We start from the raw sequence: 12,129 nt of genomic DNA on the forward strand, positions 1-12,129 counted from the left end.
TGTTGATTTATTGTATATTTCGAAGTCACGAATGCTAGTGATTTCAACCAGTTTGCTTCTAATGTCCGTGTTTGACAAAGCCAATCTATCATCTTCGGTTTAAACATCCAAAAATAAACATCTAAATATATAAATAATAAAATTGAATAAAGAAGTATGCCATGATTTTCTATCCCTTTCCCATGCTTGGAGGGAGAAAGTTACTTTCCAAACAAAAATAGAGAGGAGAAAATAATTGATTTTAAGTTCACAAGTAAATAACGTGAGTGAAATGGAACATCTTAGTACATGGACAAACCAACAGTAACATACTAAGACGGACAAACCAACATTAACATACCTGTACGCGACAGTGCTAATCACAATCCATGTCCCTAACATGACAAGCTTTTGACACTGCCATTTTAATATCTGGCAAACCAAACTGTTACAGTATATACATATAGGCCTTATTAATATGGATGCAACAAAAGAGAAATTGAAATAAGAGTGAATGAGAAGACTAGTTTCATCAGCCCTTCCAGTTGTCTTTCAACTTCCTTAATTCTCCTAAAGCTTGAACAGGTGATTTGCTCCCCATCTTTTCCTGCAAATGTTTACATTTACATTAATATACATTTCAAGAAAATGCTTCACGTTAGGCTTTGTTTAATTCATATTGGGTTAAATGAGTTAAATATGTCATACATCCCAAAAAGTATGGTAAATTTTGCTTTCGATCCTTAAAAAAATTCTTTCATTTAGGTTTCTCATTTCTGACAATGTATCGATTTTGGTCCCGGTAGCTAAATAACTCCGTCAATCTAAAATGAGGGACCATATTATATCTACAATTGAGGGACCAAAATTGAACCTAAATTTTGGAGGGCTAGAAGCCAAAATTAGCATACTTTGGAGATGAAAACATATTGAAGCCTTTCATATTTTATATCCCCAACAGAGTAAATGAAAAGACTTCCATAAATTGCAGTTTAAGTTCTAAGTAAATATGTTATAATTTTGATTATACAAAGCTCGGGTATACTCCATAGGGATTGCTAAGGACATAGTATTTCTTTCATCCTCCCCATCAATAAGAAAACAACTTAATTAAACACTTATAACATAAGTGATTATGTATAAACTATTCATTTTTTTTATGGAATGTATAAATTATTTTTATAACAAAAGATAAAATAAAGTCAAATAATTTTCATATAAACTATAAGCTTTTTTTCATAACTATTCTGGAGAACTTATAGAAAAATACACCGAAAACAACTTATGTACGTGTCTCATAAGTTGTTTTCATAAACTCTTTCAAATAGTCTCACAAGTGTTCATGTTAGTAGAAAAGCTCAAATAAGTCAATTCAAACGAATATTGAGAAAAGGAGTTGAAAAGGTGACAAACCTGGATTGCATGTAGATCAACCCTCATAAACGGATTGGTTTCCAGCTCGTCTTCAATGGTTGAGGGAATTGTTGGTTGGCCAACTTGCCGCTGATTTTGAGCCCAGGTTAATTTTTGCAGTATCTTCAAATTGTCGGGCTCAACTGTCAAAGCAAATTGCAAGTTCTTCGCCGTGTACTAGAGAAAAAACAAACTCAAACTCTTACAGTGATTAATAGTATAAGTGGGGAACAGGCAAAATGTAAGTCTCCAAAAGTTATAAACCTTCATAGCAAAAAGTAAAACTATATAACATTATAGAATTTCTCCTTCCCTCAAAGTTCCATTATTGATTTATAGCATGTTTGTTTTTGCATCCAAAAGTCACTCAACGCACGTTCAACTGAAAGCTACAATGTGTAGCTTCATTCTAGTTGCACGCCTACATTGTTCCTACCGTGAATCCAAACGTTTACACAAGCTAAGTGGTAAATTTTGTATTTTAAGCATAAGTGCACAACCAATTTTGCACAAATGAGCTTCTCGTGAACACACACCAAGGACTAGGAGTACCTATTGCAATACACTTCTTCCAAATCAGAAATTTGCATCGGGCAAATGGTAGATAGTTCTTCAATATCTCAAAACCAATATTTTTTCATAAAACCAAAGAAGTAAATTATAAAGGAGACTGAAATATGGTGGTTTTCAGTCCTACAATAACAGTAATTATCGCTTTTAGTCCCTCGCAAAAAAAATTGTCAGCTTTTGGTCCCTCTTTGCTGAAATGATCGCACAATTGGTCTTTTTCCGTACTCTTCTGGTCAACTTATAATTTAGAGGACCAATTGTAATCATTTTAAGAAAAGAGAGATCAAAAGCTGATAAAAAGTTGAGGGTCCAAAAGGAATAATTATCATATTTGAGGGACTAAAAACATATTTAAACATATAAAGAATGATGGATTTGGATTTTGTTGATCAGCGTTGCTGTAACAGAATCCGAGTTCTAACCCACAAATTTAACTTGAAATTCTATGCACATTAATAGACAAACTCCAGCAATTGTAAGGAAACTGTAGTCATTGACACATAATGCCCCTGAATTCAACACTCAATTTTTTACGGGAATGGGCCTTACATTTCTCAATTTTTATGTAAATATTGCAATAAGATGATTATTTTAGACTGTTTAGTGTTTACAACTTAAGAACCGACAATTTGGCGGGTAGCACCGCACCACCACTAACAACCTCAAGAAGGTCACATTATTTTGTGGATTGAACCCAGATGCTAAAAAAATTCACGGATAATACATGCAATCTCACAATCAAACTATACTACCATCACCAACTGTAGAATGAAAGAAAACTCAAATATATTGTTTGATTCATTTCCCAATCCAGTTATCTCCATTTATCAAATTAGAAACATTACCAAGTAAAATCACACATGAGCTGTAGAAACTAATTTTGTGGATCAATCACATTCATCATTTAAAAAATTATAAGATCAATCATCAACACATTCCGTATAATATTTTCCTTTCAGAGCTTGATGTTATTTACCTCATGGCCACAGTAAACTCGAGTTGGCTTTGGTAATGAACCTAATGTCACATTGAGTGATTGATACATTTGTTCTGCAGTTCCTTCAAAAAATTTCCCACAACCAGCAATAAACTGTATAGAAGAAACACAATAAATACATAAATAAGATTGGTTTTTAGGAATAAATAAATAAAATTTAAAAGTAATAGCTTTTTAAAATCATATACATGAAAACTTTTATATAGAGAGAATACGAGCCAAAAATAAAATTTATATACCTTGACTTCAAGCACTTAACCCGTCTTTACCTTTATTATTACATGCATTCAAAATAACGATTTTTTCCCCACATGTTCCAAAACAGCTCATTAAAATGAAAAATATTGATAAACTTACCAATGTATCTCCAGTAAAAACAGCCGGATCCTCGTCCTCTTTGCCAGTAACATAATAACTTATGTGACCTTTGGTGTGGCTATAAAAGTCAAAGAAATGGTTTATGTTAATCAGAGATAAAAGGGTGTTGAGAAAAATGAAAGTGAAACTTCGGTTCAACCACTACATAAAAGAGCCAATATCAAACAATACCAGAGGATGATACTTATTAACAACTAATAACGCAGCAAACAAAATTATCAACAACGGACATGGCCAATGAAGCAAGACAGTGCATCCTGGGTATATTATGCTTGGCAGTTGGCACTTAGCATGCTGATGATCTTTCTTTACTCTTTATTATGGAGATTAGACTATTTTGTTATTTCATTTGAAATTAAGCAAATGCATAGGTAAAACAATTATTGATTGGTCTATATATAATACAAATTATACAATGCACTAGTAATTACAAACTCTCCATTTTTGGTTAGGGAGAAAGGAAAGGGTGCCAACAAGAATCTAAATTGACAAGTTGAGTTACAATACCAAGGTGTGTGAAGTGCCAAAACAGTAATATCAGCTCCAAGATGCACCTTATCACCATTTTCAACTGCATCAGTGCAACCCTTTACATTATCAAGTGAACCACCGTACACCTTGATTCCAGGCACCAATTCCTTTATCTTGTCATTTCCACCAGCATGATCCCTGCCCCACATAATCATACAAAAATTATAGTACTTTCTTTGACCCCCTCAAAACTTGAAAAAACAACAATAACAAATAACAAACAAAATAACTGAGAAAATAACTGAGAAAATGCTTTACAACTTAGAGTTAGTCAACAAAATTGATTTAAAAAAGGAACAAAAATGAAAAAGATAAGATCCAACATCATTTATATATAGATTACGATTGTTTTTGAAAGAACTTATTTACAACTTAATTGAAATTATCTTATGACATAAGCATTTACTTCGGTGTTTGAGAGAGTGTTTATGAAAATAGCTAATGATATGTCTATAAACTGTTTTTAAGTTATTTTAATAAATTTATGCGGATAGCTTATAAAAACAGTTTTCAACTCACGAAAACTGTTTAACCACATTCTTTATTTGATTATATAAATAGCTTATACATGAGTGCTTATATAGTCATGCTTATTCAATAAGTACTTAGTTAAGCTGATAATCCAAAGTCCAAACACACTCTCTTTCAGCATCATATAAACATAGGTACTACAAGTTAAGTTACTTAGTTCTTATACTAAGATATATTTGAGCTTATCTACTAGCATAAACACTTGTGAAACTGTTTGGGAGAACTTATGGAAACAACTTACGGCATATTTATAAGTTGTTTTAAGTTAATTTTCATAAGCTATCGCAAATAGCTTATAGCTTATATAATTTATTTTACCTTGTGTTGTAAAAATAACTTATACACAAGCATTTATGCTATAAGCTATTAAATAAGTTGTTTATCCAAGCATAACCTATTTAGACTTATCTACCACCACTATTAACACTTGACAGAGCGTTTGAGAGATTATGGATACAACTTATGACAGATCAATAAGACTATCTTCAGCTAATGTCGACAAAAACTCCACGATAACTCATGAAAACAACTAATAGCTTAAACTCAAAAAGTTGGACTACATTATCACCTTGACTATAAAAATAACTTATACATAATCGCTTAATTAAGTTTTCCATCCAAACAAGTCTTAAGTGATATTTGGAAAACAAAAAATAATAATTTTTTATAAAATTACTGTCTACTTTAAAATGTTAGGTAACTATAAAGAAAGAGAAAGTAACCAGTGATGATGAGTAGTGAGAACGAATTTGAGAGTTAGGCCATATGAATTGGAAGCTTCGAGAACCTTCTCGGGTTCAACAGGGTCCACAGCGGCAGCTTCTTTGGTACTCTCATTCACGATTCTGCAAATAAATAATCCATCAAGAATCATTCACAGATTGGCACAGGAGGGAAAAAGTAGAGAAAAAAAAAGCATAAGATTAGAATCAAAAGAGTTTACAGATAGGAATAATTGTCTTCGAGGCAAGGAATGTGATAGATTTTCATTTTTTTTATCGATTGAACACTCACTCGCAGAGACTTGTTTAATCGGTGGTTTGTTTCTTCTCAATCGGCCGAAAGCTTGGAAGTATCGATAAATATTTATTACTCTATTTCTATACTTATACAAATATAAGATTAAAATATATCATTCAACTGCCCATTTTTCGGACATTATTTTAAAATATTAAGTTTACGATGTTTTTTTTTTATTATAAAAATATTTTAATTCTCGTGTAAATGGTATAAACTAGAGTTTAATGAAGATAAAGTTTCTAAATTATCTCCTATGTGAAAATCGAACTTAATATTTGAAAATGAATATTATTGTTCATTCATTCTCAGTATCAATTGAATTTTACAATTATATATAATTTTTTTTAAATTTAGTATGTTTTTTGTTTGGCTAACATATTTTAAATATAGTTTAATTTTAAAATAGTTATTATACCCAATTTTTATTCCTCAAAGTTGTGTCATAATTTATAAAATAATCAACTTTATTATTATGGTGAATTCTTTTTTCACCTTTTACCATTGTTAGGACTAAAATTTGACTTTCTTGTTTGTCCATTTTTCCTCTAGGACCAAATTGTAGTATCACTTTTGGATTTTTCCATATAGTTCCTAAAATTTCTTAATCTTCACGCCAAGAAGAAAAACTATTATTCAAATCCAATTTTATAACTCACCATTGTCCAACAAGTACCATAAGATGAAGAAAAATATTATGATAAATATGAATTTGAATATGGTGATGAATCTTAAGTAGATTAAGTTATTGGTGATAGTGATGAGAAGAGAACATAAATGATGAATACGAAGACGCAAGATTTTATAGAAAGAAGACCGAATCATTTGTAATTAATTTTAGTTTAAAAAAAATTATAATTTAATTTAATTTTTTTGTTAAAATATAATTATGTTTTAACGATATTACAATTTTGTAACATAAATCAAATAGAAATATTAATTTCAAATAAATATATATTTTGAAATTTTGGCTAAATTAATTCTCTAACTTATTTTATATTTTTACTTTAATCTCTTGATTCTTTTTTGTTCTATTTTGATCTTTTAATTTATTTTATTTTAAATTAAGATACGGATTTGAAAAAATTGTTCTAGTCAAGATTCGAATTTGATTCTCTCGAAGTCCTTATCTAAAGTTTATTAAGCATTTAAGTCCAATTAATAAGTTATTTCTTAACTTTATTGGCGTTTGATATAATACACTCCATTCGCAATCGTTTTTGAGTTTACAATTTTCAGCTTCAATTCTAAATTTCAATTATAAGTTGTGTTTGAGTTGTTTTATTTTATTTCAATTGAGTCACTCTCTTTGTTTTGTTTATAAATTTGAAAAATATAAAAAAAATATTTATATAAAAAAATAATTAAAACAAATAAATTAGAACTATATTAAAATTTTAATTATTTTAAAATAATTCAAATATTATACAATTAAAACTTATTTAATTATAATAACTTTAGTAATAGTGGTTGTCGTAAAAGACAACTATTGTAATGGTGAACAGTTAAAAGTGGTGGTCAACAATTGGTGGTGGTGGTTAAACTGTAATCGATTGTGGCTGGAGTGGTGAACAATGGTGGGAGGTGGTTGGCGACGATGGTCAGAGGTGAGCGGTCGGAGGTAATGGTTAAAGGTGTTGGTCAGTGATTGTTGTAGTGGTTAGAAGTGAGTTGTTGGTGATGGTAATAGTGGTTGGAGATGGTGGTCGATAGTAGTTGAAGTGGTGTTTAGTCTATAGATGGTGATGAGTTAATTTTAAAATAAAAATTATAAACTATTTTTTATTTATTTAGAATTTTAGAAAAAAATTGTTTCAAAACTAAATAAAAAATAAACTCAATAATTAATTTTTGTCTTTTCCTCCTCCTTCTTCGTCTTCATTTATCATTATTATTCCTTTTTTTATATCAAATCTAAGATTTCTCATTTTTTTGTTTTGAATTTTTTATTTTTTTTGTTGGTTGAAAGTTTGATAATACCAATATGAGATTTTTCTATTGAGGATATAAATGTGAGGTTGATGATGACACAAATCTTTTTTATTTTTTATTTTTTTTATGTTTTATCTTTTTGTTGATTTTTTCTGGGTTGTTTAAATCGACCCGTGTAACCTTGAAAATCAGCCCAATCAATAACCCGCTCAACTCATATCACTAAATGGGCGGGTCTTTATTTTCTATCAAGGGTTTAGGTCAAGTGGTGTTTTTGGGTCTAAATCCGCCCTACACCGTCCATTCATCAACCCTAGCAATATATGTAAAAAACAATTGACTCCATACCTCAAAAGTTATACTCTTATCAGTTATCCCCACATTTAAATAAAAATCTAATTTTACCATATTTTTTTAAAATCAAACTTTATGTTTTTTTGGTAATTTTGAAAAACATGAAAAAAATTACTTTGTAATTTTTTTTTACAATAATTTGTATTTCAAAAAACTTTTTTTAAGTTTTTTGATATATAAATAAGTTCTGAAATTTTTTTGAAAAAAATTCGATATATAAAGTTTAAATTTTTAAAACATATTTATATATCAAAATTTGTTTTTTAAGTTTTCTGATACACAAAGTTCAACTTTTTTAAAACATATATTTGTTATGAAAAAGAGAAAAAAGTAAAATAAATGTGAAGAAGTTTATGCTCCTAATCATCACCAACCAGCAAGATTATTTATGTTTTACATACCAATGATTGATTTATATAATTTATCATTCAATTAGATTCATAATTTATTTGATTAAGAAGGACAAAATTCTAGAAAATTTAAATGAATGAAGAGTAAATTATATAAACAAGAGTTTAAATTAAAAACGTTATAAATAATTAATTTCATATACAAACTAATAATAAATCTTGGTGATAGTAAGTTGTGATGCTTATGAATTTAAATGATATTTTAATATGATAAAGGACATTTGAAGAGTATTTTGTCCAATGTATAAAAAATATAATTAATAGAGAAATGAGACAAATTGACATTATAGATCAATATGAGTAAAAGAAAAGATTAATATGATTAATAAATTAAAATTTAGAGATATTTAAATCATTAATTTATCTTCTTTTGAGAATCATTATGATAGTTGGTCAAATATCAAAGTGGTTGTTTACCGTCTAAATTGTTTTCAAATCAAATTCAATATTGTAGAGCTCATTCGAAAAACTCTTGCGTGGTCACAATAATTTGGGCATTAACATACTCAAAAATTTGATTAGGAAACTTAATATATTGCTTATAAAGCTATCTTGAGAGGACAAAACATATAGATATTAAATTGTGTTTTGGTAAATAAGTAATTGACTAATTGGAAAGAGATAAATTATCGTTAAGAAAATAAAAAAAAGGTAAAAAAAATAAAGAATTAAATAACATATATTTTTTATGTGTACGTCTTAACGCCGTGTCTAAAATACTGTTAAATAACAATAGTCAAAGTATACTTCCCATTCAAGGGTGTTTTTAAATCAAGTTTAAATAAGTTATCTTTGTCAAATTGTAAAATTTCGTTTTCAGTTTCATCAAAATTTCATTTTTTTCTCTTATAAAATTTTTGTATTTAATTTTAGTCTTTATAGAAAAAAACATATTTAATCATCCTTAAACTTTTAAATATTTAAATATTTTTTTTAAGAACGTTTAAAGCATTATAAAAAGTTTTTTCATAAAAAATTAATTTTTTTTAATATAAGATGAATTAATTATTAATTTTTTAAATATTATAAACTCGAGATAAAAATAACGAATATGTTAACTTAGAGGAAATTATATTTTTAATACATTTATTAGTCTTAATTTTTAATTCATTTAATATAGAGTAGTAACCTTTTACAATATGCTTATAAAAATTTAATTCAAAATGTCGGCATTTTAACATAGATTAAAACATTTGTATAATAATTTTTGTAAAAACTAAAAAGTAACAATTTTTATATAAGAACTTAAAATGAAATTTCAAAATTTTATTAGATTAAAAACTTATAACAAAAAAATAAAAAGATAAAAGGAAGGGGGTTTTATGTGATTCGAGCGGGGTGTGAAAATAATCCCCCAATATGTCAGGCCTAATTCAACAAAAATTGAATTTGGGCCAAAAAACCCAGTCGCTCGTTGCATTGATACACATAAGCCCTAATCGGTAGGTTTATAGAGTTGAAGTTTCTGCGCAGCGTAAATCTCTTGCAGAGGAGAGAAGAAACCACGCCGCAGCCATGGGAAGAAGTAAGCCCCATTTTTCATTTCACTTTCATTTCTTCTATGTTGAACTTCGTTAATCCTTTTTGCGGTTTTAGCTGAATCTGTTTTTTCGTTGTTTCCGTAAAAAATCATATATAGTTTTCTGTTTCGTTTGTGAAAGTTAGGTTATGCTGAAATTTGATTTATGTATATGTTGATTTGTCGTTGTTCCTGCTGCAAAATGGATCTAAATAATGTTTAGTTGTTTTAAATAGATAACGGGGAGGATTTGATAAGGTCTTTTGAATGAATGATTTTTTTTGAATATATGTTGGATTCAGTTACATCATATGATGTTCATTTTTCCCAATGGTTAATCATTCGATTAAATATTTAATTTTCTTCAGATTTGAATACCTTTTTTATGCTTTCAAGTTTGATTAGTTTTGTGTCACAGTGATTGTTTGTTAGTTCCTTTGTACGAAAATGATTTGATTTCTGTCGGAGTACCATGGTGTTTTATTAATAGATTGTCTGTACGGGTTTTATGGTTCGTTAATGCTGAATTCGGAAACTTAACAATTTTTTATTCCTGTATGTGCTTTTTGAACATCCGTTTGATTTGTTAAAATCAAAGTTACTTTAGATTTTTGTGTGTGTCAGTGCTTCATAGCTTTTGATGTTGTCTAGTGGTTGCTTTTTGTTCATTAATACTTGTGTGAATCATTGTTTCATGCTTTTATATGTGAAATTTCTAGTATTGATATACATAAATCTTATTGGTGTTTAATTTAGGACCTGCAAGGTGTTACAGACAAATTAAAAACAAGCCTTACCCCAAGTCACGTTTCTGTCGTGGTGTTCCTGATCCCAAGATCAGAATTTACGATGTTGGCATGAAGAAGAAGGGTGTTGATGAGTTTCCTTTCTGTGTTCATCTGGTTAGTTGGGAGAAAGAAAATGTTTCAAGTGAGGCACTGGAAGCTGCTAGGATTGCTTGCAACAAATACATGTCCAAATTTGCTGGAAAGGATACATTCCACTTGAGAGTCAGGGTACATCCATTCCATGTTCTTAGGATCAACAAAATGCTTTCATGTGCTGGAGCTGATAGGCTTCAGACAGGTATGAGAGGTGCATTCGGAAAGCCCCAAGGTACTTGTGCTAGAGTGGCTATTGGGCAGGTCCTTCTTTCGGTCCGTTGCAAGGACAGCAACAGCCATCACGCACAGGAGGCCCTTCGTCGTGCTAAGTTTAAGTTCCCTGGTCGTCAAAAGATCATTGTTAGCAGGAAGTGGTATGTATTTGTTCCGTCAGAAGCTACCTATAATATATGTTATAGTTTTGCAGCATCAGATTACTTGGTTTTTTTTCCTTCAATGTGTTAATTTAAGTCTAATGTATTATTGTTGTTTTAAATGCTTGTTCAGGGGATTCACCAAGTTTAACCGTCCTGATTATCTGAGGTACAAGTCAGAGAATAGGATTATGCCTGATGGTGTGAATGCAAAGGTGAATGCTGTTTTCTGCATATTATGTAGTTATTTATATTTTGGTACTTTCTTCAGCAAGTAATTGGTGTTTCAACCTACAATTTTGTTTTGTGGTTTTGCAGCTTCTTGGATGTCATGGACCATTGGCTAACCGTCAACCTGGAAGAGCCTTTTTGAATGCCAGTTCTAATGCTTAGGCTTGTCTGTTATGTTGAAATATTAGAGTTTGTATCACATTGGTTTTCCAAGAGTGAATTTGAATTTGTTACTTTGTCTGCCCATTATATTAAACTGAGTTCAGTTAATTTCCTATTTGAAGACAAACTGAAATGGATGATTAATGTTATATTTTGTTTACTTAAAATTTCTCATTTTCTGCATTTGATATTCCAGAATGTCATGTTCTTCTACAACTTATTATTGTCTGTAAAAAAAACTTTTGATTGGTACGAATTTTAAAATGTCAACAAACTACTAGGCTTTTAAATGTATCAATTTGTATAAATGCAAAGAGTTTTCAAAAAACTTACCACTCTTAAATATCATTAGCATGATGTCACTATGTTTTTTTATGTTAATAAAATATTTCTACAAATATCTAATATTGAAATGTGATTAGATGAAAGTATACAAAGTTTAATATTTGATATGTATGAAAATTGAATTAAAGCACTCAGCTTGCATTTTGCTGGGGTTGATAACATGCAGTCTAATCTTAAGTAGGTCGATCCAATTTTCCTCAATTATGTAACCTGGTCGACCATCTAAAAGCTATAGATAAATTTAGTTTAAACAAATGTTCCTTATAACTAAAGGTTTCTACTCTTAAATAACAATCTAAGTTTGAGTAAGTTATGTAATATGTTGGAAATGAAGTTATGATTCAATAAATAGATTGTGTGACGAAGATAGTAGTAATCTCTTTTGCCATGGATTGGTTCTGCGTTGATTCTCTTATATTGATGGTTCCTTGCAAACAAACCCTCGCTCACTGTCTTTCTAGAAGACCTTTCAGAACAAGCATGTTATATGATCATACACATT

At 29.5% G+C, this 12,129-nt stretch overlaps 2 protein-coding genes across 2 annotated transcripts; one reads left to right on the forward strand and one right to left on the reverse strand.

The window, feature by feature from the left end:
- Window positions 1-218: 218 nt before the first annotated feature.
- LOC101500911 (hydroxyacylglutathione hydrolase cytoplasmic) lies at window positions 219-5,503 on the reverse strand. The gene is made up of 7 exons (XM_004490457.3): window positions 5,343-5,503; window positions 5,122-5,244; window positions 3,845-4,006; window positions 3,317-3,395; window positions 2,939-3,052; window positions 1,393-1,569; window positions 219-586 (listed from the first exon to the last, which is right to left on the reverse strand). Exons 1-7 carry the CDS (start codon window positions 5,387-5,389, stop codon window positions 512-514), a joined length of 777 nt encoding a protein of 258 aa, XP_004490514.1. The 5' UTR covers window positions 5,390-5,503; the 3' UTR covers window positions 219-511.
- A 3,976-nt stretch (window positions 5,504-9,479) lies between these two features.
- On the forward strand, window positions 9,480-11,465 carry LOC101501241 (large ribosomal subunit protein uL16-like). The gene is made up of 4 exons (XM_004490458.4): window positions 9,480-9,637; window positions 10,388-10,889; window positions 11,023-11,104; window positions 11,208-11,465. Exons 1-4 carry the CDS (start codon window positions 9,628-9,630, stop codon window positions 11,280-11,282), a joined length of 669 nt encoding a protein of 222 aa, XP_004490515.1. The 5' UTR covers window positions 9,480-9,627; the 3' UTR covers window positions 11,283-11,465.
- Window positions 11,466-12,129: the final 664 nt, after the last annotated feature.

Source organism: Cicer arietinum, chromosome 2 (assembly GCF_000331145.2).
Source record: "Cicer arietinum cultivar CDC Frontier isolate Library 1 chromosome 2, Cicar.CDCFrontier_v2.0, whole genome shotgun sequence".
Classification (NCBI taxonomy): domain Eukaryota; kingdom Viridiplantae; phylum Streptophyta; class Magnoliopsida; order Fabales; family Fabaceae; genus Cicer; species Cicer arietinum.

Coding starts and splice junctions, on each gene's coding strand:
- LOC101501241 (XM_004490458.4), top strand. Junction 10,890..11,022: donor ATCATTGTTAGCAGGAAGTG/GTATGTATTTGT, acceptor ATGCTTGTTCAG/GGGATTCACCAAGTTTAACC. Junction 11,105..11,207: donor CTGATGGTGTGAATGCAAAG/GTGAATGCTGTT, acceptor GTGGTTTTGCAG/CTTCTTGGATGTCATGGACC.
- LOC101500911 (XM_004490457.3), bottom strand. CDS start 5,389: ATGAAAATCTATCACATTCCTTGCCTCGAAGACAATTATTCCTATCT. Junction 5,245..5,342: donor GAAGACAATTATTCCTATCT/GTAAACTCTTTT, acceptor ATTTATTTGCAG/AATCGTGAATGAGAGTACCA. Junction 587..1,392: donor TTGATCTACATGCAATCCAG/GTTTGTCACCTT, acceptor AAACATTTGCAG/GAAAAGATGGGGAGCAAATC.